At 51.8% G+C, this 27,951-nt stretch overlaps 10 protein-coding genes across 10 annotated transcripts; 4 read left to right on the top strand and 6 right to left on the bottom strand.

Annotated features, from left to right (window-relative positions):
• Nucleotides 1–586: 586 nt before the first annotated feature.
• On the bottom strand, nt 587–7,132 carry Z517_07188 (uncharacterized protein; the record flags this gene model as incomplete). The annotated part of the gene is made up of 2 exons (XM_013428926.1): nt 587–6,968; nt 7,023–7,132. The coding sequence occupies 2 exons, from the start codon at nt 7,130–7,132 to the stop codon at nt 587–589; spliced, it is 6,492 nt and encodes a 2,163-aa protein (XP_013284380.1).
• Nucleotides 7,133–7,858: 726 nt separating this feature from the next.
• On the top strand, nt 7,859–8,382 carry Z517_07187 (uncharacterized protein; the record flags this gene model as incomplete). The annotated part of the gene is made up of 3 exons (XM_013428925.1): nt 7,859–7,865; nt 7,919–7,974; nt 8,038–8,382. The coding sequence occupies 3 exons, from the start codon at nt 7,859–7,861 to the stop codon at nt 8,380–8,382; spliced, it is 408 nt and encodes a 135-aa protein (XP_013284379.1).
• Nucleotides 8,383–8,671: 289 nt separating this feature from the next.
• On the bottom strand, nt 8,672–9,700 carry Z517_07186 (uncharacterized protein; the record flags this gene model as incomplete). The annotated part of the gene is made up of 1 exon (XM_013428924.1): nt 8,672–9,700. The coding sequence occupies one exon, from the start codon at nt 9,698–9,700 to the stop codon at nt 8,672–8,674; it is 1,029 nt and encodes a 342-aa protein (XP_013284378.1).
• Nucleotides 9,701–10,666: 966 nt separating this feature from the next.
• Nucleotides 10,667–14,158, top strand: Z517_07185 (uncharacterized protein; the record flags this gene model as incomplete). The annotated part of the gene is made up of 1 exon (XM_013428923.1): nt 10,667–14,158. The coding sequence occupies one exon, from the start codon at nt 10,667–10,669 to the stop codon at nt 14,156–14,158; it is 3,492 nt and encodes a 1,163-aa protein (XP_013284377.1).
• Nucleotides 14,159–15,627: 1,469 nt separating this feature from the next.
• On the top strand, nt 15,628–16,101 carry Z517_07184 (uncharacterized protein; the record flags this gene model as incomplete). Its single annotated transcript, XM_013428922.1, has 1 exon — nt 15,628–16,101. The coding sequence occupies one exon, from the start codon at nt 15,628–15,630 to the stop codon at nt 16,099–16,101; it is 474 nt and encodes a 157-aa protein (XP_013284376.1).
• Nucleotides 16,102–17,122: 1,021 nt separating this feature from the next.
• Nucleotides 17,123–19,576, bottom strand: Z517_07183 (uncharacterized protein; the record flags this gene model as incomplete). The annotated part of the gene is made up of 1 exon (XM_013428921.1): nt 17,123–19,576. One exon carries the CDS (start codon nt 19,574–19,576, stop codon nt 17,123–17,125), a length of 2,454 nt encoding a protein of 817 aa, XP_013284375.1.
• Nucleotides 19,577–20,279: 703 nt separating this feature from the next.
• On the bottom strand, nt 20,280–21,716 carry Z517_07182 (uncharacterized protein; the record flags this gene model as incomplete). The annotated part of the gene is made up of 1 exon (XM_013428920.1): nt 20,280–21,716. The coding sequence occupies one exon, from the start codon at nt 21,714–21,716 to the stop codon at nt 20,280–20,282; it is 1,437 nt and encodes a 478-aa protein (XP_013284374.1).
• Nucleotides 21,717–22,531: 815 nt separating this feature from the next.
• Z517_07181 (uncharacterized protein) lies at nt 22,532–23,629 on the top strand (the record flags this gene model as incomplete). The annotated part of the gene is made up of 2 exons (XM_013428919.1): nt 22,532–22,600; nt 22,679–23,629. 2 exons carry the CDS (start codon nt 22,532–22,534, stop codon nt 23,627–23,629), a joined length of 1,020 nt encoding a protein of 339 aa, XP_013284373.1.
• A 628-nt stretch (nt 23,630–24,257) lies between these two features.
• Nucleotides 24,258–26,033, bottom strand: Z517_07180 (uncharacterized protein; the record flags this gene model as incomplete). The annotated part of the gene is made up of 1 exon (XM_013428918.1): nt 24,258–26,033. The coding sequence occupies one exon, from the start codon at nt 26,031–26,033 to the stop codon at nt 24,258–24,260; it is 1,776 nt and encodes a 591-aa protein (XP_013284372.1).
• An 850-nt stretch (nt 26,034–26,883) lies between these two features.
• On the bottom strand, nt 26,884–27,478 carry Z517_07179 (uncharacterized protein; the record flags this gene model as incomplete). The annotated part of the gene is made up of 4 exons (XM_013428917.1): nt 26,884–26,976; nt 27,010–27,103; nt 27,169–27,324; nt 27,378–27,478. 4 exons carry the CDS (start codon nt 27,476–27,478, stop codon nt 26,884–26,886), a joined length of 444 nt encoding a protein of 147 aa, XP_013284371.1.
• Nucleotides 27,479–27,951: the final 473 nt, after the last annotated feature.

The following is a 27,951-nucleotide window of genomic DNA, read 5'->3' as shown; positions in this document are numbered from 1 at the left end:
CTGCAAGATGAGTCGTCGTCGACCGAGTCTAGTAGAAATGGAAGGAGGTCACTTTGGACGTCAATGAGGGTGAAGAATAAAGGAGGGAAGCCAACCAATTTGTACAAGTTGGGATCAAACAAGTGGCATCGTGCATCTGGGCTGCTGGGCTCTCGCTGGTACCAGACGCAGCGAATGAGGAAGGAATGACGCACAACCAGGCGGGAAATTGTTGGGGAAAACGGGAAAGGCGCCTTGGATGCCTTGAGGAAGGAAGGTGATCACGTTGGCAGACCAAAGGCTTAGGATCGTCCCTGTTGATTGGTTGCCTGGCCATCCAACGAGGCTGTACCAAAAAGGGAATCATGCACATGTCAGCAGCAACCTTGAGGCCATACAAGCTATATTAGGTCAATCCAATGTCCATATTGAGTATCTCGATACTTGTTCCGTCATCAACCCCGTCCCGGGCACTGTGTTGCAATAATACTCGCTGAACGCTCACTACCCTTTCATCTGACTATCTAGCCAAGAAGAAACATTAGACAACAACGACTCCAGAACGCCTCCCTCCTCATGATGTCCATTCTCTTGAACTGCCCATATCCTACGCCGTCATGTGGAAGTATTCGTTATGGCTCTCCGAGCCTGCTGTCAACGGCTCGGTCCCTAGCCCGCTGTCACTGCCATGGTACTTCATTCCTTCCTCGGTAACTGCGGGTTGAGGCTGCATGTCGGACAGCATGTCTTCTTCGACAATGGTGCCACGTGATCCGGTCATCGTGGTCAGTGCCATCGAGTCCTCTTGACTTTCGTCATTACCGTCATTACCAGAAGCCTGAGCGTTGCGTAGGACCATGGCCGTTTGGGTATTCTCGTCCGTCTCCAGCTCCTCATCCTCTTCGGCAATGCTATCCGTTTGTCCGTTAATGGTCCCAACAATGCTGCTACCACAGCTGGTCGACCTCCTGCTGTCCCTGCTCAACGAGCTTCCTGTGCCATATGTCATGCTGTCGGTGTACATGACGCTTGTGCCATAGCTCGTCCTCCTCTCAGTGCTTGTTTCGCTATGATTGTCGTCATCACTTTCATCGTGGTCAACGTCAAAGTTCTCTTTGTCCGTCAACTCTGTTGGTACACCATTCCAGCTGGCCTTCCGTCCGTTGATATAACTGCTAGGGTTGCTCTTTACAGACTGGCTGCGTTTGAGACTGACCAGACCGGTTGTTTTAGGCACAGGGGCAAGCATCAAAGCCATATCGGGCGTGTTCCGACCACGGTTACCAGTGACATGGCTGGTGCTCAGAATTCGCCGGTCAACAGCAGATGTTCTTGGAGCTGACACTGCCTTGGTGTTTGAGGTTAGTGGCGTTCTCTTTTTCAAGGCTGTACCGACAGCATTGCCGATGGTAGACTTTCCGCCCTTGATCGAAGTTCTGGCTGTAGCTGTGCTAGCGGTACTTGGAACGCGCTTGAGACTCATTGATGCATCGCGTTCGGCTGGGCTGATTCTTGATCTGTTGATAGTCTTTGAAGACGTCTTAACCGCTCGAGCTTGGTTCACAAGTCCCTCGAGGATGCGACGCTCAAGGACCTCTGCTCTGGCGTTCATCTCGCGCATCTCGTCTTGTCGGATTTGCAGCGCAGTCTCAAGCTTCGCCACATCTCGAGTCAATTTCTTTGTCTGCCCAATGAGCTGTTCTTGCTCCCGCCTCAACGTTGCCATGGACTCCAGGAGATTGTTCTTTTCTTCATTGAGGTAAACAATATCAGCTTCGACTTTCTCCTTCTGGGCCATTCGCTTCTCCAAGGCAATCGCCGCTTCTGTGGCCTCAGCAACTTTGGAGTCGTGGTGCTCCCCCATGAGTCTTGCCTGTGTGGTCACCATTCCGGCAATCTCAGCCGCGGTCGACATCACTTGTTGGTGAATCTCGTCAAGTTTCCCAAGGTTGGCCAACGAGTCTCGAGACTCCTTCTGATGCTCCTCCAGCCCAGCGAATATCTCCTTCGCTTCGCTCGCATGAGAAACAAGAGTATCTAGCTTGTAATGCAATTCTGTGGCATCCTTCGCCGACTCGGCATGGGATAGAAGAGTATCCAGCTTGTCATGCACCTCACTGATATCCTTCGACGAGTTGGTCTGGGAGATCAGCGTGTCTAGCTTGTCATGCAAATCGTTGAAATCCTTCGCGGAGCTGGCATGTGAAAGGAGAGTATCGAGTTTATCGTGTAGCTCGCTGTCATCGTACTCCTTTTGGTTACTTACTTCCCTGACCGGTTCAGCAGCGGGCAGTGCTGGCAACAAGGGTGGTATAGCTGCTGGGATGGAGTCCACACCAGATTTAATCTCTTCTGTTGCTCGTGCAAAGTTCTCCGTTTGCTGTTGCGAATGCTCGTAATGCTGGGTCACCACCCCGAGTACTTCCTGTATTGCGGATAGTACTGCAGGTTGGTGGTCTGACAGAGTGCCTTCAAGTCTTGTTGCTGCTGCCAATGTCTTTGCAATCTCCTCCCGAGTCAGACCATGCTCGAAGGCATTGGCGGTGTGTAGGTTGTCCATCTTCGAGTTAGTTTCTTCGATCGAACCAAACACGATTTTGGAGTCTTCAGAGATGCGATCATAGGTTTCCGTGATGGTTGTCCCCAAAGTGTCCATGAGCGATTTGAGATCGTCCACGACCGCTTTCGTGCTGCTTGTAGCTTCCAAGTGCGCACTGTCCCGCTCTTCTAGAGAATTCAATTTCGCATCGCTGGCAAGCTGAGCATCATCGTACTTGGTCATGAGTGCACTGAATTTGTCCTCGATCACAGATCTGAGTTCCGCACCGGTTTCCTCGTGCTTGGTGAATAAGGTAGCGTCTCGTTCTTCCATCTGCGCTTTAATGGTAGATTGGTGGTCCATGTGTCGTTCGAGTTCGTCTTTGAGCATGGAGGACATCTCCTCGATGCTGGCTGCCGTAGCATATCTGGTCATATCATCATGGTGCATTCCAAGTACTTTGTTCAGTTCCACAATCCCCTCTGCACTTCCTTCGACCTTTCCGATGAGCTCGTCTCGGAGATCGCCAATGATGTTTTTAACATCGTCGATCTTCGTGGCCAAGCCTCCGTGTTCAATCTTCCTTGCTTCAAATGCTTGCGCAGTGAGGCCATTGTCGGCCTCGAATTGCTCCCGAAAAGACTTCAGATCATTTTTCACGTCGGTAATATCATCTTTGCATGGGAGAAATCCCAGATCTGGTAGCTTGATGTTTTCGATCTGGGTCTTTATATCCATGCAGAGAGACTCAACCACTTCCAGGTCCGACTTGTCGAGACTGCCTTGTTCAGTCTTGGATTCCTCTAGCTTGGACCTGAACTCTTCCATGCCGCTTTGAATGTCTTTCAACATCAACTCGATCAAGGTGAAATCTTCTTTGTTGGTTTGTTCAGCTGCACGCTCACTGGCTTCGTCGACCACTACTTTCATTTCCCTGAGGGCAAACTCCAAGGCGTCGACTTGACTCGCTTTGGCCAGAGGCTCAGATTCCGGTGAAATTGCCTCGTCAAGTCTAGCCTTAATGTTCCTCAGGAGTGTTTCGATGGCTTCGGTGTCTTCTTTCGATGCAGCATTCTCTGGCATGACCAGTGCCGGAGGAGGTGTATCTCGAACTTCATTGACGGCATTGGTTACCTGGTCGATGGCGGTGTACAAACCCTCTAGGTCATCCTTGTGGATTCGTGCCTCAACGTTATGATTACGATCGACGGATTCCTGAACTTGCTGGATGGCATCTTGAAGCTCCATCATATCGTCCTTGTGTACTCGAGCTTCTGTTGGAGGGGGTGGACCAGCCATTCCGTCCAGCGCTTCGACTTTGATCCTCAATTGGGTGATCATAACCTTCAAACCTTCGATTTCAGTGGAGATGCGATTCTGGTCGTGTATCACCATCTCCTGCCCTCGGGCGGTAGCGGTGTCCGAGTCCTCTGTCTGCTTCTCATGGAGTCTTGATATATCTGCTCGCACATCCTCTATTCCTGTCTTGAGCGCGTCAAGAATTTCGTAGCTTGCGCTGAGGTCAACAGGGCGATCCGTTAGTTTTTGGATATCGGCTCGGATACCATCAACGCCGTCTTGAAATGCATCAAGAAGCTCGCTAGTATTGGACAAAATACTTTCGTTTCCGTCGATCTTTGGACGAGACGACGCCAGTCCTTCTCGGATGGCATCAAGAACTTCCTCACGATCCATTGAAGAGCTGGTCTTGACAAGAGTTCCAGCGAGGGTTGTGCGCATATGTTCCAATTCGTCCTTGACTAGACGCACAATGTCTTCATTGTTACCGCTGAGGGTCGATTGGCGATCGTCGGCAATGTCACGAATAGCATCGAGGATCTCGTCCTTCTCGGAGAGAGCGTTATTCCTGGCCATGTTTTTGCTGATAGTCTCACGAAGATGTTCGAACTCTTTCTCCATGGCGTCCAAGAGTTCAGGTGTGTTCGGGGCTGCGTTTCCGCGTGCCGCAAAGCCTTTGTCGAGATCTGCTTGCATTGCAACAAATCCAGCCTTGACTGTGTCGATGATCTCGTCTTTGCCAGTAACATCGGCAGCACGATCAACATAGCTTTCTATGTCGGCTCTTAGGTCCTCCAATCCGTCCTTGAGCGCGTCGAGCACCTGTTCCGTGTCTTTACCATTTGCCGCTGAATATTGCTGGAACTCGTTTTTCATGCTGCCGAGGAACTCATGCATCGCTTCGATGACTCGTTCGCCCATTCCTCCCAAGGGATTTTGTTCGCCTTCCAGACAAGATTTGATGGCGTCAAACAGGTCCTCACGATTGAATTCGACCTCTTTGGCAACACGGTCATGTTGAGAAAGGCCTTCTTTGACCGCGTCACTTATCTCATCTCTGGTGACGGTGTCATGTTGCGCTAGTCCTTCTCGCACAGCTTCGAAGACATCGTCTTTGGTGAGGTCAATGTCTATACCCCGGGATGCAGACATGTCTGGCCATTCGATACCTTTGATTCCCTCACTGACAGCAGCAAAGACATCTTCCCGAGTGATCCCAGCTGGCGCGGGAATGGGAGGAAGCTCAAAGTCTGCTAGGCCCTTTCTGACTGCCTCGAGCACGTCTTCGTAAGTGGCGCCGGCATCTTTTGCGCTGGGTTGCTGCGGTTGATACGACTTCAACCCCTCCTTCAACGTCTCCAAGATCTCATCTCGTTCTAGTCCGAAATGTTCGAGTGCGATTTCGGGTTTGCAGTCCTCCCAAGCCTCTCTAACGGCAATGAGTAATTCTTCCCGTTCAGCCACGGGGTCTCGGAGTGGTTGTTCACGAGGCTGAGGTAAATCTGCAAGGACATCACGAACGGCCCGCACGACTTCTTGCGTGTCGACTGCCGGATTAACGTGCTCTGCCGATCGTCTCCCGCTTTCCTGGACAATGTGATGCATGTGTTCCTTGAGCTCAGCAAGCCCTTGCTGCACAATGGTAGCGATCTCATCCGTCACTGCTGCTTCTGTTTCCGGACCAGCACCTTTTGTTGGCAATGACGTTTGCTCCAGTTTCTTTGCGAGTTCTCGTCCCATTCCCAAGACCTCTCCTCGTAGCTCTCGAACCAAGACTTTGACTTCATTCGTGAGCCCGCCCCCTTGGGCCAATGATTGCTTGACACTCTTCAGCATTGTGACAATGTCGTCAACGACTGAGTCGGACGCTGACATCGACGCTCGACCTTCAGCACCTGACCTTGCTTTACCCATTTTCGCTTCCCCTTCGAGATAGAGATCAAGGTTTGAGGGGCCCTTGCTACCGTCATTGCCGTTCGAGCGTACTAGCGCGCGTGAACCAGATTCCTCCTTCATGTCCTTCATGAACACAAGGATATCTTCCAATTTCGACATCATGGCGGGGTCAAAGGCAGTCGAAGTAGGGGTATCTGAATGCGCTCGCACGAGAGCTTGTGACTTTACTGCTTCGAGGGTGCTCATTATTTTATCTTGCCCTTCGCGGGTGGCCATTTCCCTGAGAACTTTCTCGAGGAGAGCGATGCTTGCAGCACCGTCAACACATGTAATAGACGGTGAGGCGGTCAACTCGCGATCAAGAGAAGCAGAGAAGCTAGATGGGCTTCCAATACGCGGTAGGCCGAGGCTTTTGGGGCGGGGCGAGCCATTATGTGCCTTGTCGTCGAAGTACATCCCCAAGTTGGAAGCTGATCTGGTGGCATCGGGAGGAGCAGCAAGTAGCCGAGAGTCGAGATTGGTGAACTTGCTTTCAAGGCCTGCGATAAGCTCTCTGAGGCTTTTGCGGATGTCTTCATCCCTGGCCGTTGTAGCCTCCTTGAGGCTCATCAGGTCGCCATAGTTGTCTTTACTTCTCTTATTCAGGCTCGTCATCTCTTTTTGAACACTTGTGATGATTGACGTCAAGCTCAAAATCTGAGTAGACAGTGCATCAAAGGAGTAGGATGTTGGCATCGAAGGTGAAGCTCCGTTTGTTATGTCACCAAGAGGCGTGGCATCCTGCCTAGTTCTGATTGTCTGCAGCGCTAGCATGTTCGATGAAGGCGGTGTGTTCTCGCTCTCTTTTGACCTTGCCGAGCTCTTCTCGGTAGGTGTTGGGGTTTCTGATCTTGGTCTCGTGGGACTGCGCTCCGACGTTCTGCTGCTGGGAAAATCCTCGAAATCCACGAACTTTGCTGTGCGAAGGCCTTTTTCTGGTGATCGCCTTTCCAATGAATCGCTCAGTCTAGTTATTCCAGGGCTCTGCAGGTTCTGCATTCGCCTGTTTTGTGCTCGTATGACATTCCTGTCTGGTGACGTCGGAGGAGGGTTGCTTGTGTAGGAGCTGGGGGCATTTTCTCGTGCTCGGGCGGCGATCAGGGCAGCAGCTTCGTCAATGCGTTTTGATGTATTAGATCTAGTCAGAGGGCTTCCTGGAACTCCAGGATTCAATGGAAGTGGTGGAGGTGCTCTATCGGGATCTGAGCTATCCCACCTGTCTACAAGTCAGTGTCTGCTGATGGTATTTCGAAAGGAGGCAAGGACTCACATGGGCACCGAGCTTCTGCCTGACTCTGAGAATGAATGTTGATGCTTGACGATTCGAGACTCAGCACGGTCCCGAGAGGCGTCCCGCGAACTGGCGGAATAAGTGGACATGGTCAATGCCTTTGTCCGGGGAATTTTTGGGAAGAATGTTTGTCAATCAAACTGAAGCTGCAGTACTCATAACGCACTTCACATACTCCAGCGTGTAGCAGCATAAATTCAGCAAGCAAACAAGACGCAAAAGCACATAAAACTCAAGGATGCTAGTATAACGGTGAAAGGAGGAGACTTTGGCGCTGGCGTGCTGGCACAAGTTGATGTCGGGTCGCAGCGCACTTATGATTGGCCAGACAAATCGGGATGTAAACAAAGCTAACGGACGGATCGGCTGACCTGCCTCTGCAGGAGAGGGGGCGGAGAGAAACGTGTAACGGTCACCAAAGCGCGGGTCCCTAGATGCTAGAAAGAGACCCCATAGTTATGACAAGGAAAATTATCTTGGTGACAGTCATATAGGCTGTTAATTTGTACACTGCGCGCCCATCTGACGGTAGCACCCTCAACAAGATAATGGCCAGCGTCTTGCACTATTTACTACGTTGCTTGGGGTCATAGCAACAGGTGCAAGCGAGTATTCTCCCTGTCAGACGTGTCAGACGGGCATTTATCGCGCGGCTTGGCTCGAACACAGATGTGACACGTGACTTCGAAAACCCTACTCTGCCAAGACTAATTTTTGAGCAATTCAGCATCGAACGAGCGACTTAAGCATTTTGCAGCCTCAACCTCTCCCTATTATTCAACCACATCTTTTAAGCGCGAAAGTCGGACCTCAAGATGAAGTGTAAGTAAAGTCGCATACACTCAATTCTGCGACAATAATAACACAAGGAATAGTTCTCAAGGTCGGCCGCGTGGCGATCATCACTCGAGGCCGGTATGCCGGAAAGAAGGTATGGGAGAAACAACACATTTACGCTTGAAAAGAAATCGAAGGTCTGACGCTTCGTCTACAGGTTGTCATCATCCAGCCCCAGGACTCTGGCACGAAACAGCATCCCTTCTCCTACGCCCTGGTCGCAGGCATCGAGCGTTACCCATCGAAAGTCACGCGCCGCATGGGCAAAAAGCGAATGGAGAAACGATCAAAAGTCAAGCCATTCATCAAGATGATCAACTACAACCACATCATGCCTACACGATACACGCTAGAACTCGAAGGACTGAAGAGTGTCATTTCGAACGACACATTCAAGGAGGTCTCCCAAAGAGAGGATGCCAAGAAGAACGTCAAGAAGGCCTTGGAGGAGAGATACCTGAGCGGCAAGAACAGATGGTTCTTCACGCCTTTGAGATTTTGAGTGTGGGGTTACGCAATATGCCTTGAAGAAACCATTTTGCCACGGTGCGCAGCGACAGGGAACTTTAGACATGCGGCTTGCGCAAGGCAGGGATCATTGCAACTTGAATGAACCAGACCCTATTTTAGGCGGTTTTGAGGTCAGCCAAAGCAGCGTGTGCTTGTTGAGGAGGACTTCTTACCTGCACTGGTGAAGGTGCAATGGATGACGCGAGTAGGGCTCATATGAAAAGAATTCAATTTTCATTGCAAAGATTTGCCAGTGTCGGTCTGGTCTAAGACCCCAGAGCTCATTCGAGATACAGATCGTCCTTCAAGCGCTGCAGATTCCGAAACAGTCCGGCTGCACCACCACTTCCCTCATTTGAGCTTCTCGGATTCCTACCCATGGCGGAACTTGATCGTACAGAACTAGCCGCCTTGGAATTTCGAGCCCGTTGTCGTGCATCCAGTGTCTTCCGCCTGTCCTCCACCAGTTTAATCAATGAATCAACAAATTTGATTCTGGCCTTTTCCTCACCAGTGCCCTTCCAGAGTATTGCAAGCTGTCTGTACTCTTCGACCCTTTGGGTGGCCGCTTCAAGGCCAGCATACCCAGCTGGTTCTGGCCCAAGTAGTTCGTCAATTTCTGCCCGAATGCTTTTCAATGCCTCACGTGCCTTGTCATCTTCGGCCGTGCTTTGAATCCCCAACTCAGGTGAAGAGACTGATATGAGAGATGATGCCATGGACAATTCAGAGGGAGGTATTGGCCATTTCATTGCCTCGCCGAAAATAGTAACCACAGACTCGAGACGTGCTTTCACTTTGCCCAGCAATCGTAGTCGAGTCATGAAGTCAGGCTCGCTCTCTGACTGCGCTTTTTGCAACGAGTCGTCGCCATCAATCTCCGAACCTGATATTGGTGGTTCTATACTGGTAACCTCATCAATGACAAATTGGCGAATATCATCCCGTAGTGAATCGCTCAACAGCTCGTGGAACCCATTCACATCACCACGAAGCACCTCTACCTCATAGGCAAGACGATTTCCACTGCGGATGATCTCGTCCGTTAAACTTGTCAACTCTGAGGAAGCACGGATCGAGATTGTGTTGAGCGAAGTGAGGAGTGCAAGTGACTCGGTCGAGGCACTCTGGATTTGTGTAGACCTGCTGGATTTTGAAAGCTGGGTTTGAGACGACAAACCTAGGTTGGGTAGTGAATCGTTCAGGAATTCGACAGGGTCAAATTGAGACTGATGGAGTTTCGCAAGCATCGGCCCACTGCCGCCCTCATTCTGTTCACTGTGCTCTTCCGCGTCTATGCGGGAAGGCATCTTGATCTTGAAGACTGTCTTGTGGCCAGCATCACATAAATCCGAACCTTCAAGCGTGGAGTCAAGATTGCGTCCAATTCCCGTTCACCGTGGACTTATTAGGCTGATGGTCTCGTATTCGCCAACATCCATCTGTGACCATGAGAAGCTGTGGACAAGACAGGTATTGTCTAGGTACCAAAGACATGTCTGTCGTTCGTGGTGGTGCTGTCGGCTCGGAATAACTATACACCGACGGCATTCATCGGCTTGGCACGACTTGTGTGTTTCTCCCTGATTATCAAGTGTCTGATCATCTTTCTTCATAGTTTTTTGAAAATTCGTAGATCGGAGAACCATTGTCTTGAGGAACCGCAATTACCACTTTGTGAGTTAAGACAGCTATCAAAACGACAGAAGCTGGTTCTTGGGCTGGACTGCCAGCAGGCAGGAAAACAGCAAATATAGCACTCCTGTCTGCTGTCAACTTGCCTGTGTCAAAAATTCTCCAAGACCTGGGAGTGTGAATAGCTGTGGAAAGAGAAGACCAGCACAATGCTCAATCTCTGCGCCCTTTCTCTATTTCTCTTTAATGGGGTTCTCTATGCTTGCGCTGCACCCAAGAAGGTGCGGCCTGATTCTATTACGCTCTGCCCTATCGACTTTGAATCACTGGGTGCGGATACAATCACCATGTCTGCGCAGTTGCCTTGTTGTTTTCATCCCTGCCACAGTCTTCAACTCCCTCTCACTTCCTCGATCCTCTTCGTCCTTCAGTCTTCTCTCCGCCTTCTCTTCTCTCAGCTTCCCCCTAGTGCCTCCCTCCCACTCCGCCGGTGGTATCTCTCATTGAGCTGCTTCGTGGTGGGATCTACCGACTGCGTAAATCTCAAATATAGCTCCTCCTGATACCCTCCAACTCGTTTCCTTTAATCTCAGTTCTATGCCAACACAACCACCTCCCACTGGCCCTCCCCTCCGTCCAGTATGGGCCGGAAACTCTTCCTCAACCACTTGGCCGCCGCCAACCGCATGAAAATCGAGAACATTGAGAACGTTTGTGGCCTGGAGGAGGGCTTGTTTATCTTCACCTATGTCCATCCCGGGAGCAGCCTTCGAGTGACCATCGAAGTGTTTGCCAACGACCTAGGAGAATACCCGGACGGCAATTCATTTGTGCTGTACACCAAGGACACGTCTCACGACCCGATCGTTGCAGAAACATTGTGCAAAGTCACTGAACATGCCCATGGCAAGCCTGTTATCGACTTATTGACTGAAATTGCGGAGCTATTGGCCTCAGTCACGGGAAAGGGCTATGTCCAAGAAAATATCGGAGACGACCATGTGAAAGAGGAGAATGATTTCGATTTCGATTTCGAGAGCGACTCTGACATTGACCTGGGTACCTGTCAGGCTAGCGACACAGATCGCCACTCCGACATCAGAGCAGACTCCACCAGCTTGCTAGATGATCCCAATGAGAAGACGGAAAAGGTACGCGCAGATCTTGCAGCTCTCAAGCATTCCGGCTTCCGCGTTGGAGTCTTTGGGAACATTACCTCTGGCGGGATTCTTTGCATTTCAGTCCGAGTCTCCAAACTCGGTCTCTCAGATGAAGCCCTCGAAGCATGGAATGTGCCACGAAGGCACTACTTCTTGTTGCTGATCAGGTACTTACGGGGCTATCTAGACGCAACCAGAGTTGTCAATGAACGAGGTCTGTCGGACTCTGTGGAGATGCGCGTGGGACTTTGCAGCCACTACAAACCTTCGCTACGCGAAGTCCTCGCTCTCTACCAATACACAAAGTCGGACAATGCGACCTCAGCGAACGGCCTCGAAGCTGGATCAAACGATCAACATGCATTCGAAGCATTGTGTATTGGGAATTCGATCAACCAATTACTCGAAGAACGAGTCTTCAAGATCATCTCGGCTCGAGAATTGTACCAGCTAAGCTGGCTCGGTGCAGAGAAATTCATCAACGAGAGACAGACATCTTCGTTGTCAAACATTGACGACATGTCACCCTATCATTGTGATGATGACGCCCATGCGAGGGGCCTACCCCCAATAGTCGTCGCAGACCATATGCGCCAGAATCGACTCGCAAAGGCTTCTTTGCCATTAATCCTTATGCAGTTTTCCCTTAGGCATTTCGTTCGATGCACGGAATTCTGCCTCGTGTGCCACTGCCGAGTCGATGAAGGGTTTGGAGCCCTTAAACCATATGTCTGCCTGAAGCCCCTCTGCCTGTACCAGTACATGTCGCTCGGTTTCGGTCCTCGTTTAGAGTGGGAAATCATGGTCCAGCCATACGTGGTCGATGTTCTGATCAGCTTATGCTACGCAGCAGCTAGGAGCGGCAGACTCAAAGAGTTTCCTATAGGTATGAACTTGGTCGTACCTGTCACACCACGTCCCAGAGTTCCGCGTTTCGTTGCACCGTACCATACCGGAACTCTGTCAACGCAAGCAGCTGTACCACTAATCCACGAGAAGTCCTTTGCATGCACGTGGTATAGGAAATTGAGGCAGCTGGTGATCGAACAAGATGAAGAGAAGAACATATCGGTTCAGAAACTCAAGCTAGGTGACTGGCTTGTACTGCTCTGTGTCCAGACTGAGACTGCAGCTCATTGTCGCGTCAAGGAGGTGGAATTGCCTCGAATTTGGCTCGATTCACCTATTTCTATCCCATTCCCGGGGCTTATCGGCAACTCTGGCAGTCTCATTGAAACCTCTGGTGAAGACGACTTCCCCGTCAAAGCGGACTGTTATTTGTATGACAAGAACTTTGACCATCTCATTCCAAAACACCAGGAAGATGCAATCGTGAGCTTGCTGGATACCCTACCATCCGTGATCAGGATGCGACGCTATCTGGAGAGTCAAGGAAAGAGCCAGGATCCCAGCTTAACGAAATGGACAGACCGGATTTCGGCACCGGCATTGAATCTTCTCCGTTGGATTGTTGCGTCCAACAGGTCTTGTATCTTGCAGGTCGACGACATTGGTACCAAAGACGACGCGGTAATTCGCGGGAAGCCTGAAGACCGTGTGGGGGGGATGGAGAGCTGGATCCAATTCCGCTTCGCTCAAGGGGCTCCAGACAAAGAAAAGCGCTTCAATAACAACGTAAAGCAACGTGCGTCAGCCACCGGAACCAATTATCCCACCATTTTTGCGTGGCACGGAAGTGCAATCGGCAACTGGCATTCAATAATTCGACAAGGTCTCCGGTTTGATGAAGTCTTGCACGGCAGGTCATATGGAAATGGTATCTATGTGAGCCCCTACGCAAGAACAAGCTTGCAGTACACTGGGGAGCTCGGTTCTGCCATTAGCAGTTGGCATGGTTCTGTGCTCAAAATTACAAGAGTGCTTTCCCTACAGGAAATTGTGAATGACCGAGCCAGCTTCAGATGCGCTTCACCACACTATGTGGTCCCGAAAGTTGACTGGGTGCAGACGCGATATTTGTTCGTCAAGACGGAAAAAATTGACGTTCGAAACGGCGTGGCCGGTCAGATTTATAGGCAGCAACCTGGCCTAGAGGCTTACAACGAAGAGAGACAGCCAATAACAATCCCATTGACCGCCATATCCAGGACTCGAAGATCTGGCAGCGGCATCGGAATGGTAGGGGCTCTTCGCGGGAAGCGTACGAAGACGATATCGAATACAAATCAAGCGACGGCCGAGCGAGACGTAGACGATGCAGAGAGCGTCTTATCGGATGCGCAAGATCTGGCTGTGTTTCAAGGGGCCGGTCGGCAGGATGACGGCCTTGAGCCTTTGGGGTCCAGCACCGAGTGCCCCCGCGTCAACGGTAAGAAGCGGCCAGCGGAGGTGGCAGCTGAGACCGACTTCATAGCCGGACAATTGGATGTCACAAACATTAAGTTTATGGCGGAACCCCAGGACGCTACGCCAGTAGCCACCAAGGCGCTCATGCGTCTCCTCAAGGATGCGCTGAAGATTCAGGAGAGCACTCCGCCAGCCACACTTGGGTGGTACATCGACCGCAGCTTGATCAACAACATGTACCAATGGATTGTGGAATTGCACAGCTTTCCGAGGGATCTACCTCTGGCTCAGGACATGAGAAATATTGGAGTGGCATCAATTGTCATGGAGATGCGGTTCACCCATCACTATCCTTGGAGCCCTCCATTCATTCGAGTAGCCAAGCCTCGCTTTCTGCCCTTCAGTCAAGGTGGTGGTGGGAACGTGACCGAAGGAGGTGCCATGTGCATGGAGGTCTTGACCAATAATGGATGGAGTGCTAGTTTTACGGTGGAAAGCCTTCTCTTGCAAGTCCGGATGGCATTGTCTGACACACAGCGACCAGCAAGACTCGTTGGTCACCCTGGCTCTACTTACGGGGTGGGAGAAGCAAAGAGAGCATACATCCGTGCATGTATGAACCATGGCTGGAAAGTCCCTGACGGGTTTGCCACAATCCAAGAGTAAGGGTTTGAGCACATGAGCAACGAAAGGGGGATGGTATGTGGGCCAGCATCGAGAGGGCGTGGAAGCGATTCACAGTGGAGCAAAAGATAAGACGAGGAGAATGGAGTTGGATGTTTCCACAAACACAGCAAAGTGGAGGGTTTCGGGCATGTCTTGCATGGCCCCATGGTCTTGTGTGGATGTACGAGTATGCGCATTATATTTCATATCAACACCGTTCCTCCTGGTAAGCTTTTCTAAGTTGAAATAGCAAGATTTGATCTCCAGGTACATTTCACTGCTGCGAATGACCAAGTCGACTGCAAAGAACGTACGTACATCCTGATGCTTCCGCCATTGAAAGATATCAAATACATCTCTGCACGAACCTGTGTCCCATGTGATTTGGTACTATCCACAGACAAATGTTTCATCTTTCCTCTCCTGAATCTTCGAATGACCTCCACTCCGCCAATTGAGCGTCTTCCCGCCAACAGTGTTTCAGTTCTTCGTCACAGATTCGCCCTACAACGGGAGCATCTGAGAGATATCCGACAGTCTCAGCATTGGTGATCGCTTCTGGAGGAAGGACTTGAAGAGTTGTATGATCAATATCCAACAACACGGCACCAAGCTTTCGCTCCCGAAAGTATTCGCTGTGGAGCGGCAACCCCAACAGATGTCCAAGTCTCTCTGCGACAAACATTCAGACTGATTTCGACATACGTGCGAACTCGGCCCAGCTCTTCTCGAAAATTCACGGAGCGAATTGAAGCCACCGGACTACGGATTGGGTGACCATGGCAAGGATCCGATTCGCGACTGGATTCACAATGGCCGTGTGATGAATTCCTTGGTTGAAGCATTTGGAGAATGTTGTCTCTACTTCCTGCCGCAAGATTTGCCGGCGAATGACTAAGGTTAAAGCTAGCTTATCATATCATGGACCATAGCCAGTTTTTTTTCCCCAAGGCACGCCACAACAGAGTCAAGACTGGCCCGAATGACAAGTCATTAGATTGTAGTATGGTGCCAGCGTCAAGGGGGATTTGCTGAAGATCTAGCAGATTTCGCGAACTTGGAAATCTTATGCTGCCATACCTCGAACGTTTTGGAAGTATGTGGTCGATGAAGCTTGCCCTGTTCTTCCATCTCGGGTGCGTGAGAACTTGACGCAGGCCTCTCTAGCTGCGTCCAAGCTCATCGCACTGCCTCGAGCGAAGCAGGCAATCTCAGTCGCGCAAGAAAAAAATTGGCACATTTTGGTCTCCCTGATTACACCGAGCTTGGTCTTTTATTAACAGGCAAAGTGCGATCTTACGATCGGAAGGATACCACGGCAAATCGGATGACCTCATCGGAGCTGCCTTAGATATGACACCGACTACAGACATCAGGACACACTGCCTGAATGGACGACTCCTACTTTCTCGGACCGAGAATGCAATTTTGCGAAAGGACTTCGACAAAGCACTGCTATATTTGCAGCAATGGGAAAGTCAAGAGTTCCCATTCCTTCGCAATACGAACTGCAGGTCGTTCGATTGAAAAATACCGTTTTTGGTCGGGTGTCTCGATACCACGGCGATTTTGCACATGCGGCAGACTGCTTGACTCTCTGTATCAAGGCGGTTTCTACGGAATCCAGCCGTTATCACCACAAGCATCATCTGGCGGATGTTCTCTGTGAGTTGCAACGCTCTCGTGACGCCGAAAATCTGTCGAAGTGTGATACCGAAGACCTCAGAATCCATGGCAAACAAAGGTCAAAAGCATTCAGACGTCTCCTCCTTCCGCGGACTGAGGCGTGTATTCAGCAACACAAGTTTGAAGACGCCTGGTCAACTCTTCGACAACTTGACGAGACCTTTGGCTCTTTGGATTTCCTCGATGTTTCTGACCAGCTTGGCCACGTCCGTTCAATTTTCGGCCTGGTACGCCGCAAGTGCAAGGGAGCCATTTAGTCTTTGGACCATTGGCCTCAATGAATCTGCGTCAGATGGAAGCGCAGAATCCAGGCTCAACAAAGAATAGTGAGACATTTTTCTCTGCTGCTCCTCCTTTCAGGACCTCAGCAACTGCCGGCAGCTGAGTTATTGAAAGGGCCAAGCTTCCAGGCTTGAAGCTCCCCGCCTTGTGCCATGCAATATCCTCGATGGTCGGCCCAAGCAGATTCACATGGGCGAGCGTGGTCACAGCCCCATGTAGAACGATATTGAAGATGAGTGTAAGATCACAAGGCAAAGCGCACGAGGAAACAAACAGGGGGTGGCGATTCGATTAATATCTCTCTGTGCCAGTGCGCGGAAGTCCACGAACTGATGGTGCGCCGTGATGGTCACGTGTGATGTCTTTGCCGTGTGTGTGCTGTGTTCATCTAGCCAAGCTTTAGCTGAGCTAGTCAGCTAGTATTACCGGCAAAACTGAACGAACAGCTATGCTTCTGATTGGTTGCCCTTATCGGCGCTTATCGATTAGCTGGCGAAAAGACAGATAACGTGACTTTCGGATCCTAGTTATTCTGATCCTAGTTCTAACGATTTCACTTTCCATTTCCCCTTCGTCGCCGCCATCCTTTAACTAACTCAACTTCCATCAATAATAACATTAAATTAATCATTAATAGCCTCGTTTCATCGTTCTATAATATACAATTCATCTATAAATAACTAGACTAACTTAATTTCCTAATTAGGTAGGTAGTAAGGATAGGTAGTAACGATAGGGATACATAGTGTATAAGTACTCAAGTTTAATACAGGTTTTTCGTGGGGTTCTACTGCCAATACCTAAATCCCCGATTAGGCCCGTTTCCTCCTGTAATTAGAGGGTAGGAGTAGTGGGGATATTGCACAGAAACTAGATAGAGGAGACTAATCAAGAACGCGTACAGTACCGAGTACATGTAGTTAATCGCTTCGCTAGCGTCTTGAGGAGTGCCCAAAGGGTTTGCGCCTCACTGTCTATCTTACAAAATTACCCTTGTTACTGGGCTATAACATGCAGGGACATACTGCTGGCCTCTTCCCGATTCTTCGGGACCTCGGTTGGATTTCTCCAACGTGAGGCATAGGCTGACAACAGTGGGTTTTCCCTCACGACGGATCTCTTTGGCTTGAATATCGCCGACACCTTCGAAAGCTCCGCTTCGAACAATGCTACAACAGAGCTCGCACTTCTCTTGCCCAAGACTGTGACGGTCTGCGGGTTCACCGATTTCTTGCCGAGGGGCGGGGGCCGATTGACCTTTGCGGATCCAAAATCGTGCCAGACCACTTGTTGCGTTGACGCATTCCACAGAATATTGCGCGGTGCGATGTCTCCATGTAAGATCCCTTGACGGTGGATCGCTCGCAGACCCTCCAAGGCCGCGTCGACTACCACGGGCACGGTTCGCATGTGATTTATCGAGTATCCTCCATACGACAGGACCATCAAGTACGAGATTGGTGCAATGCCCGCGTAAGAGAGAGGTTGATTGAGGTGCAAACTTCCCAGATATACAGGGGTCCACGTTCCCTGAAGCTGTTTTAGGAAGGTCTGGTAAATCGTCGCCTCGCGCTGGAGGTCTCGCACAAATTCAGGACGCGTACCTTTGGCCACCACCGTGTAGCCCCACCCAGGCAGGCGGAGGCGGTATAGACACCCTGTCGCCCCGTAGAGGAATAGTTCTTCGCAATAGTCAAGGTCCTTTTGAAAAACGCGGCGGACCAACTGTATAAATTGCCGACGGTCGAGTGCGTGGTGTAGGCCCGTGCCATGCTGTCGCACGTTTGGACAGGAGCGATCCAAAGGACCCTGTTCTACAAGACCTTTGAGGCACAAGGCTGAACAATAGGGTCCTAGGTCTCGTTGTCGACCAGACCCAGGCTGCGTCGTTGATGAGCTTCCTCGAGATCCCGGACGCCCACATCGTGTCCCTCCGTGTGTAGGGGCCCGTGACTTGTTTATCGGCGCTCGGCTCGGGGTTCCCGAAGGAAATCCATTACCATCATAACCGTCATCTCCATCGTCTGCGTCACTCTCCTCTGAATATTTTCGTCCCGTCTCGCCGGTATCACTCGTCGCGAAGTGTCGGGGGCGCAGCCGTCGGCGGATCGGAGACCTTCCGAGAAGATACGCTTCGTTTCCACACGGCGGGCGATACTCTGATCCGGGTACCTCCTCCTCCGGCACTTTCGCTGCCAGTTCTTCCAGCACCAGCTGCCATGTCTGAAGTCGTCTCTCGGCTTCCTGACGCCACCGTAGACTGCGCCGAGGGCTCCGGATAGCATTCAAGGTGAATGCCAGCAGCTGACCGACCGCCGTAAGATGCAGTCGGTTGTCTGCATCTAAATTTGGCGTCCAGCCGGTGGTCAACCCCACGTCACCTTGCGGGACTACCAAGGCGTATTGTAAGCAGGAGCACTCCTCGGGAATGCGGAGGAAGACCATGGCCTCGCCCGTGAAGACGCATCCGAATTCTAGCCTGGCAGCTATCATGGAGGCAAATGCCTGTGTCAACACCGCGGCCACTAGTCGCTGGCACTTTCTGGAGACATCTTCCTCAAGCTGTTCCTGGATAATGTCGTCTAGAACCATTTCTGCGAGTCCAGTGTAAAGATGACCTAAGGTTAATTTATGCGCCGCCTTATATTCCATAACCAGTAATGGGACCTTGTGGGTGACATTACCATCACCGTCGGTGACACTATACACGCAAAATTGGTCAGCTCGAGGGACCGAGGGTCGAGATCGACTGGGCGACGAGGATCGAGGAAGAGTAGCGTTGAACTCTGAAGGGTATTGTAAGCGCGGTGAGCGACGCCGTGGCTGAGCGACGGCCAAATTCTCGAGGTCCGTCAGGACATCGTCCGGACTCAGCATGTTCCCGTGGTTTTCAAATTTGACGCTGCCCCGTAGCCCCAAGGACTCGCGCAGATCTGGATGCTGCGATAGCCGCTCGACGATCGAGGTCACTCGGTCGTTGACCGCGAACCGGACAAAGTAGTGCAGGTCTAGCTCCGAGCTTAGACTTCGCTGGTGAAGCTGATTTCCACCTTCTTGCAACGTATGACGTGAGGAAAAGTGCCTCTCAGAGACGAAGTCCGATTCCATCAAGAGACCCCACACGTGAATCTGCTGTGCCGCAAAATTCGTCCAAGGAACAATGCGGTCCGGGCGGAGTTTTTGGTCGGCATTGGCAGGCGTACCTTGCGTAGATTCGGCGCGGTCTTGGATAGTCAGGTCTTTATGGAGGTAGGTATGGCACGCATCTAGGAACTCGGGTAGGCTTGTCTTGCCTGTCCTATGCTCAAAATATGCAAGTTCCTCTTCTCGACGGCGTTGTTCGAGGGTTGCCCGTTCTTCGGCGACTAGACGTAGGCGCTGTTCTTCTTCACGGAGGCGTGTCTGTTCGTCAAGCAATTGCCGAAGCCTTTCGAGTTCATCGGACGACATCATACAATTTACGATGTTCAGCAGTATAATACCAAATACGAAAAGTCAAAGAGGGCCACGTCAAAAATGAACCTCCACCCGGAAAAGCTCAGGCACAGCCGTCAAACAAACAACCATTGTTTTGAGATTTCCCGATTTGTTGGGGATGTGATAAAGTTTCTGCTTACTAAGCGGTTAGGTCCTGGTGATGCAATTTCACGTGATTAAGGAAACCTGAGGTCTATTTCTGTGTCTTTCGAATTAATATCACATTAACCAAACGTGAGGAAGAATGATTTTGAAAGTCTGCCCGTTGGTGTATTTATCCCAATGTCTATCGATGTCCTCTTTCTCGTCGTCTAACTTTCATGTCTTTTCCATTCCTGTCAAGGTTTCGGTTGAAGGATACCCAATGCAGTATGGGTAGCTCCAGCTGGTCATTAAGCGGGCAAAACAGGGCGCCACATTCGACAGCTCCAGCCTTTGAAACTGAATGCAGGCAGATATCCAGCGCCTTTCGGTTAGGGTCCAACTGGCCAAGCACAGTGCGTAATGTACTGCGACTCATTCCAGACGTCCGTCATCGGCCACGCATCAGACTCGGCGACTTATGGGCTAGGTCGGAAGTAAGAGACAGTCATTCATAGCAAAACGCAGAAAAATTCATCATCCAGCCGCTTGCAGATTCCATTGATTCTTGTCCAAACATTCGTAAAACATTCGTTTATATCCGTTGTTTCCTCCCTGAATAGCCGTCCGGTATCCTCGGGACAGCCGGCGTGTGTTGGTCTGGTGGTTGCATGGGATCAGGGAACCCAGCTTCATGTAACATCTCTGTAAACGTGGTATTTGGTCTGCTGACTTCAACTCGACTCTCGGACCGCATGCGTTGTGACGGATTGAAGTCACCGTTGTATCGTGCCGGCGTCAGTGTGGGACCTTCATTCTCAGCCGAAAAGTCTGACCTCCCAGAGAAGACGCTGACTCCCCGTTCATCTCTCAGAGTACTGCTCATTCGGTTCGCCGCGATAGGGCCGTTGCTGTTGTTGGGAGGGGATTGAAACGGACTGCCCATATTGTTCTTGTTGGTCAGTGGGAATCGCTGTGCTGCCATGCCCCTCAATGGGGCAATTGCTGCGGGATTGGGGTGTTGGATCGCTCCGGCAGGTGGACTGTAGACTTTGATACTTTCCATGCTGGGTTCATGCGCAAGCCTCCGCTCTGGCGTGACGGGTAAGCCTGCTGGAGCAACGGGGATATTGTTGGGAAATGGAGGCGTTGGCATCTTCCAGTGACTAGTAGCTGGTTGTTGGCTGTTTCGGTTGCTCCTTGTGGAGAACATGGACTTTGCTCGATCAGTGGTTTTGCGGAGGAAGTCCGTTCTTAGGCCGCTAGAGGCATCCAAAGGGATAGGATCTGAGATGGTTGGTTTGTAGATGGACGAACCACCAGAAGAGTGTCGAGACTTTGGTTTACGATGCCGTCCGCTGCAGATGACCCACGCCAGCATCAGGAAGGCACCCACAAACATGCCAGGAAAGAAGCCAGCGAGGAACACCCCGGTGGGAAATTTGTTGCATTGAGGTTCAACCTGCGCTGCCGACACACTGACGCTGCTTGGGCTTGACGTAGATGTCGAGCTGGTATTTGAGGTAGTTGAAGTCGACTTTGTAGGTGAAGAGCTTGCCGACGAAGGATTGGATGTGTTGCCCGAAGATGGGTCCGTCTTTCCCACAATGCTCGTGCTCTGGATGATGCTGCAAATGGAAGGCCCCGAAGGTTGTTGGATGCAGGAATATCCGAACGGGCAGCATTTGTCTCCACACTGTGGTAGCTTGTCCCCAAGTCTCGTGGTGAATATCCCTGCCGTAGGATTCGCCGTTGCGTTTTGAGACGACACGTCGCAGGATATTATCTGGATGTTGTTGCATGAACTCGATTCCGGGCAACAGAGGGCCGACGACGAATTGTCGAGGGACACGCAGTTGTTTCCTGCGGGGCATTTGAAGTCGTTGGGAAGCTTGGAATCGACCGCCGAGCAGGAGCCATCGTCTCGCCGGAAAAGACCTGAGTTGGGAACAATCTGGAAGGCAGACGAGGTGCAGAGGATGGCCGCTGCTACCAAGACGCGGACTATACAGAGGCGCATATGATAATTCATGGTTGGAAACAGATATGCAAGGATCGGCTTGCCGTGGAAAAGCGACGAAATTAAGCAATAAACAGATATGTGCAAAATGATGCCTTCTCCAAAGAGATCACAGAGTATAAGGACAAAAAGGTCACCAGGACAAGTATTGTCACTCTGTTGGAGTATCCAATAATAGGTCTTGCAAACGAAGAGAAGAGAAAAAAAGACTCTCAAAGCCTTGTGTCGATCCCCGTTTTGACAAAGAGAAAAGAGATGTACTCACCTATTGATCGACCTGACAAAGGAAAAGACTCATTATAGAACAAAAAAGAAGGTGAGCCCCGACGACCGGGATCTGGTCGCGTGTCGCTTGTGTGCCGGAGTCAAGGCGTGAACTCTGCAGCCTTGGGCAGCCATGATGCCCATGTGTCTATGAATATGCAGAAGTCAATGTGGTGGGATCGACAAAAGCATCGCCGAGAGCCAGTGGCTTGCCGCTTTGCCCTACGACACGCAACCTTTTGCTGCGAGGTAGAGCGCGACAGTGCGAGGAAAGGACTGGAGGAGCTGAAACGATAGGCTCTAGAAGCTTGAGAAGAAGGTCAAACACGTTGGGGGATGGTGTAGTGGGAGGGATGGGGGTGGCAGAGGGAGTTTCAAGAACGAGGCTCAGCGTCTGGATGGAGCCATGTGATTGGTCGAGATTTCTACCATTGCACTAACCCATTTTTGGCGACTGCGGTCTTGTTCACCTCAAAGAAATTTGGAGCATTGGACTTGGATGCTCGTCAATCCGTTTCCATGGTCTCGGACACTGAGACTTGCATTGCTCCATTTTACCAGTGATGATCACAAGACCTCCGGCAAGGCCGCAGTCACTCCTGCGAGCCTTTGTCAAGCAAGCAAATGCCACGGTATGTACAGACAGATCAAATGTCTTGCTTTCTCCCAAAGAACTCGGAACTGACTGACCTTGCCTTGCCGTCTCACAGCCGTCCTCTTTCCTCAAGCGACAGGTCCGCAGAAAACACACCGTCCCCGTGTGGGCCAACCAGACCAAACAGGACTTTTTCGCACGCCACGGCGTCCCCGGCTTCCTCAGTGCAGAGACCTACCAAGAGACCTATGTGAAATACACCCAACACCTGTGCGACCGGCTGAACGAGCTGGTCTTGGGCACCGCGGATGAGTCGTCGTCGACATACGACCTGCACGCAAAGTGCGCCCACCGCTCCGATCGGGCGCACCTCTACAACCTCGCCGCCATGGTCGAGTTCACGCGGTTCTTTTGGGAGTACCTCACCGAGAACGAAGATCCGGCGATTCACAAGCCAGGCCTGAACACCACGAGGAGCATCGAGGCCAGCTTCGGCAGTGTGCAGAACCTCCGCGAAGAGATGCTCGAGACCGCCGACGCCATGTTCGGGAACGGATTCGTGTGGCTGATGAAGGGCAAGAACGTGGGCGACATGCGTATTCTGGCCACGTACAACGCCGGCTCCCCATACCCCGACGCGGCACCGAGACGGGACGACAAGGACATGGCGACCTTTGACGGCCGCATCCTCTCCGACCAGCTCTCCGGTCGAGGTGGCCTGGGGTTGCCGAGCTTGGAAGAACGAAACATCTCCACGGGGAATTCGACGGCGGGCTCGTTTGGTGACTTTAGCTCTTCACGGGCGAATCTCTACGCCGGTGCGCTGGACATGCAGCCCATCCTGTGCGTCAACGTGTGGGAACACCAGTGGCTGAGAGACTACGGACTCCTGGGCAAAAAGTGGTATCTGGGCGCCTGGTGGGATCGCATTGATTGGCAAAAGGTGGAAAGTCAGCACGCCCTGTACGAGACGGGCGGGGAATGGAGTGACTACTGGTCGAGCGGCAGCAAGTCGCCGTATGCGACCACGGGCGGGTCGAGTGTTCTGGATGCTTTGAGGAGATAGGGGAGGGTGTAAGGGCCTGGGCTTGTATGAATATAGGGAGCTCCAAAAACTTCACGTCATTGTAGGACCAGCGTATAAGCCATCTGTTGGACTCTGTATCTAACCCACGCATGGGCTTTCCTTCCTGAAGTTCCACATACCGCCGAGAGCACCTGCCCTGTCCTTTGGCTTTCTTCTCGTCGACTAGGCACTCTGGCATTCAAGTGCACCTGGAGATTTACAGTGCGCGATGGCAAGCACTTTAGAGCGCCGCCTCAGCTCGTCATCTCTTGCAAGAGGCGAGCGAGCTACTGCCTCGCCGATGCCGTCAAAGGAACAGGTCCAACTCAAGTCCGCCAGCCAATGGAGGATTCGATGCTGGGGATCGCAGGTGCGAGATCGCGCCACTAACCGTGCTCGTAGCTTCCGCATTACCATGGAAAGGCTCAGGACTCGCAGACCAGGCCAAAGCCACGCAATTTTGCTCATGCGCAAATACCACTCCTTGCCTGCCTGACAAGCACTGCTGATTGCTTCGAAGACGAGGTTCCATGCGCTGTGAGAGGTGCAAACTCCAAACCCATGCTGTGCCTGACGGGTGTTTTGACCAACCGGGCGAAACTTGTCTTGGTCATCGCCGATGCTTTCTTCAGTCCCAGTATCTAATCATTCCATCCAAGCCGCCCGTTGCGACTTTACTGCTCTCCTGCTGATGCCACGCCACACACGTCACTGCGCCCAACCCTTCTCCCCCGGCCTGAATCTTGTGCCACATCTTGCCCGTTTTCCAGTCCCAGAAACATACGAACCCACCTGAATCGCCGCTCGACACGATCCCGCCGTCTGGGGATATGGCCACGTCGATCGCATACCCGCTGGTGTTCATACCCCGGAATCCCTTCTTGCGGTTCTGTCGGAACTTGTCGCCCGCGGCATACACGACGATCTGGTTGTCGGCGGATTGGAATGCTACGTACTTGCCCGAAGGATGGGGCGCGGCCCGCACAAGCGCGTACATGGACGGATCGGCAATGAACTTGATGGGTACTGGAATGCCGTACTCCCACGCGCGGAGGGACTTGTCGTCGGAGGTGGATATGAATCTCCGACCCTCGTCGACAAAGGTGAGTGTGTTGATGGCGCCGAGATGATGGTCGTACTCTTGCGTCAACTCGCCGGACCTGACGTCAAACTGGACAATCTTCTTGTCGGCCATTCCGGCGATGAATTCGTTGCCTTCGGGATGGAAACGCAGTGTGTGTGGCGTTTTGCCCGTGGTGAACCGCGATATACACTTTCCAGTCTCGGTGTCCCAAAGCTTCATCTGGCGGTCATACGACGCTGATAAAAACGACCGCCCGGTGGGGTGGAAGTCTGTGTCTGTGATCGCCTTGTTGTGGCCTGAAAATGTGCGGAGGAGTGTCCGGTCGTGGTGAGCATCCCACAGCGCGAGCTTTGCATCCGCCGACGAGGATAAGAGCAGGTGCGATGACTTGGGGATAAATCGTAGAGAGGTGATGGGTTTCGTGTGGTACTTGTAGACATGTATCAGCTTCTTCGGCACGTAGTTCTGTATTGAGCCCGGCTCTTTGCGCAGGTCGACGTCCAGGTCCTGTGGTACGTGCATGTACGTCCGTCCTTGGTAATCGAATTCTGAAGCACCATGGAACTCGGTCGTCTCGGCACCATTCAAATCGTCCGCATAGCCAGTGGCCTCCTTGGGCGGCGCTGGCAGTGGCGTGGGAACAATGCCCTCTTCCACCCATTCCTCGTCAGAGGCGAGTTCCTGATCGGCCGCAGCCTCGGCTTGCTCGTAGGACACGTCGTCACTCTGATATTTTGCCCAGGGACCAAGGTACGCGCCCTCACCGTCGACGATCCTGCTGTCTCCCTTTTTCTGCCTTTTGGACCGGATCGCGGCACTCTCTTCCTTGGAGTAGCGCAGCTGGACGACATCTTTGCCGCCGTATTTTGCGACGGCCGACTGATCGCCCACAAAGGCTCCGTTGAGCGAAGGATCCTTGGTGTACCCGAGACTCTGGTATGTGCGGTGTTGGGTCTTGAAGGTGGCTTCGGACATGGACGTCTCCTCGGCGTTGCCGGTGAGCACGTTCTTGCGCTTCAGGACGTTGCCGGCCGTCGACTTGAAGGGGTTGGAAGGTCCCTGTGCGGGGCGGGCGAGGTTGTCGTACGTGACATTATAGGTGAGGGCGTTGCTCGAGGGGTTCGCCAACATGACTTGCATCTGCGACACGTCCTGCGCAGCGTTAGATGGACCACCACGTCGCCCAACGAATGAAGACCAAACCTCTGTCGCGACGTCGGGGGCCGCGTTCACCCCGGACTGTTTCTGAGCGGGGCCGCGGGTCGCGGGGCTCTTCTCATCATCGCTCGAATCATATGCGGATCCCAGGAGGGCAGACATCTTGACCGAAGGCCTTTTGGAGGCCTAGAAACCGGGTGAAGCAGAAGCGGCCTTGTTGTCAAGTCATCCTGGTCGTCCCAGTCTCCAGACATGGGAAAAACTTCGGCACCAGGAAAATGGCGTCGGCCAAGGCGCACATGTCTCGGAACACCTGCCTTTCTCGACAACGACCATGCAACCAATGCGACGCATGTGTATCAGGAGCAGTCGAAGAAATCTATTAAATGCATTTATCATTCTCTACCGTACTGTTCGGTGCTACGTGCGATATTCATGTCTACAGTCTCTGAGAGACAATTGGGGCGTTCACAGACTCAGCTGTAGGACGGAAAGATGGTGGCTTTCTCTCATTTTCTGCAAACCAGGAGTGATGAACCATCCTTGCAACGCCGCGCAAATAACTCTACCACAAATCCTCCACCGGCCTAAACAGATCGGACCTCTTCTTTCTCATCGTATCTCGTGTCTCGGCTGTACAAGTCGAGTGGCGAACAGATAAACCAACCACATAGTTTTAGGAAATTCCGTTCTTCCAAAATTTTGACCATGTGAGAGTCTTCGGCCTTTGCCTACCATCGCTTTTTGCACCGCCATTTGTGCAATAAATGAATCACTAGTGGGACCATCGCTCTGTCCTTTGATCATGCCGACAACCCAGGCAGGAAAGGCTTGTGGGATTGATATCGCCACTGACCCGTGGCTTGTTCTCGACCATTGCCACTTTCCATATCATCAGCCTTTTTCCACCACTAAAGCTCACTGTTTGGCTCTCGCGATGCGATTGCGGAGCAGCAAACGATCATCAGGAGTAACTGCCGTGCCTCATGACATGTGACATTTCTCCACGTAGTCAGTTGGACTCATCCCGGATCAAAGCCACAATCATGCTGTAAAGATAGAAGAAAAACATGATCAAGTGGAAACCAAGTTTGATGAATGATTCCTGTCAAGGCTTCAGCATTAGTAAACGAGACACGTCATCTGGCCCAGAGGCTGTACATGCCTTTTTATGGACGTTCAACTTTCGGAAGATCTCTGTGGCGTCAAGTAGATGTTGGTTCTCGATGATTCTACCACGGATTGTGTTAGTGCCTGCCACGCAGTGCAAGCTTTAAGATCGATATGGGACACCCACTTTTTCGCATTGAACGCCAGGAGCGGTAAATTCAATAGAATGGCCAACCAGTATCCATTGATAAGGAAGAGGAATGTCAAGAAGGCGTGGACGGCAGCTTCGGGAACAATGTAGGTGTTGAGACGGTTGCAGAGATCGATCGGGTTGATGTAGTCACTGAGGAGAGTCAGTGGGGATTGTCTTTGGAGCTGGGGAAGTATTCTGCCTACCACTCGAGATCGCTGTACATGATGGTGAAGAAGACTTGCAGGAAGAGGTTGACGGCATTTATTAGGACGGCGAGCAGGTATAACCACGCCTCGCCCGACATTTTGGAGGTGTATCTTGACTACAGCAGTGGCAGTAGGATAGGAATGCACAAAGCCTAACCGGTGACTGTCGCGAGCTCAAACACAGCGTACAGAAGCCGCGAGGTGCGCACAGAGAGAGTCGGGGTCGAGCTCTGCAGGGCTGGGCAGGGCGGGGATGAGGCAAGGAAGGGAAGAAGGCGAGAGAGCACGGCGCAGACCAAGCGCAGGTGGAAATTTACGTAGTCGCGGACGATGGGATCTTGAAGGACAAGCTGGCCTTGGTGAAGGGTTGAGTGTGTGGAGTGAGGTAGGCGCAGGATGGTGGTGGGCAGAAGGGCAGAATAGGTACCAGTGGCAGGACGCAAGTGCGAAATGGTCAATGAGATCAGTCGTGGGGAAAGACGCAAAATTCACCGAAATTCCAGGTTGTTGGCAGCTGCGGGTTGGATGGAGCCGCGGACTGTTTGCCTCGCCGTAGCTTTTGCACGATTCG

This window comes from Fonsecaea pedrosoi (genome assembly GCF_000835455.1).
Source record: "Fonsecaea pedrosoi CBS 271.37 unplaced genomic scaffold supercont1.4, whole genome shotgun sequence".
NCBI lineage: Eukaryota > Fungi > Ascomycota > Eurotiomycetes > Chaetothyriales > Herpotrichiellaceae > Fonsecaea > Fonsecaea pedrosoi.
Note: the sequence above shows the minus strand (reverse complement) of the source record. Positions and strands in the feature narration are given on the sequence as shown.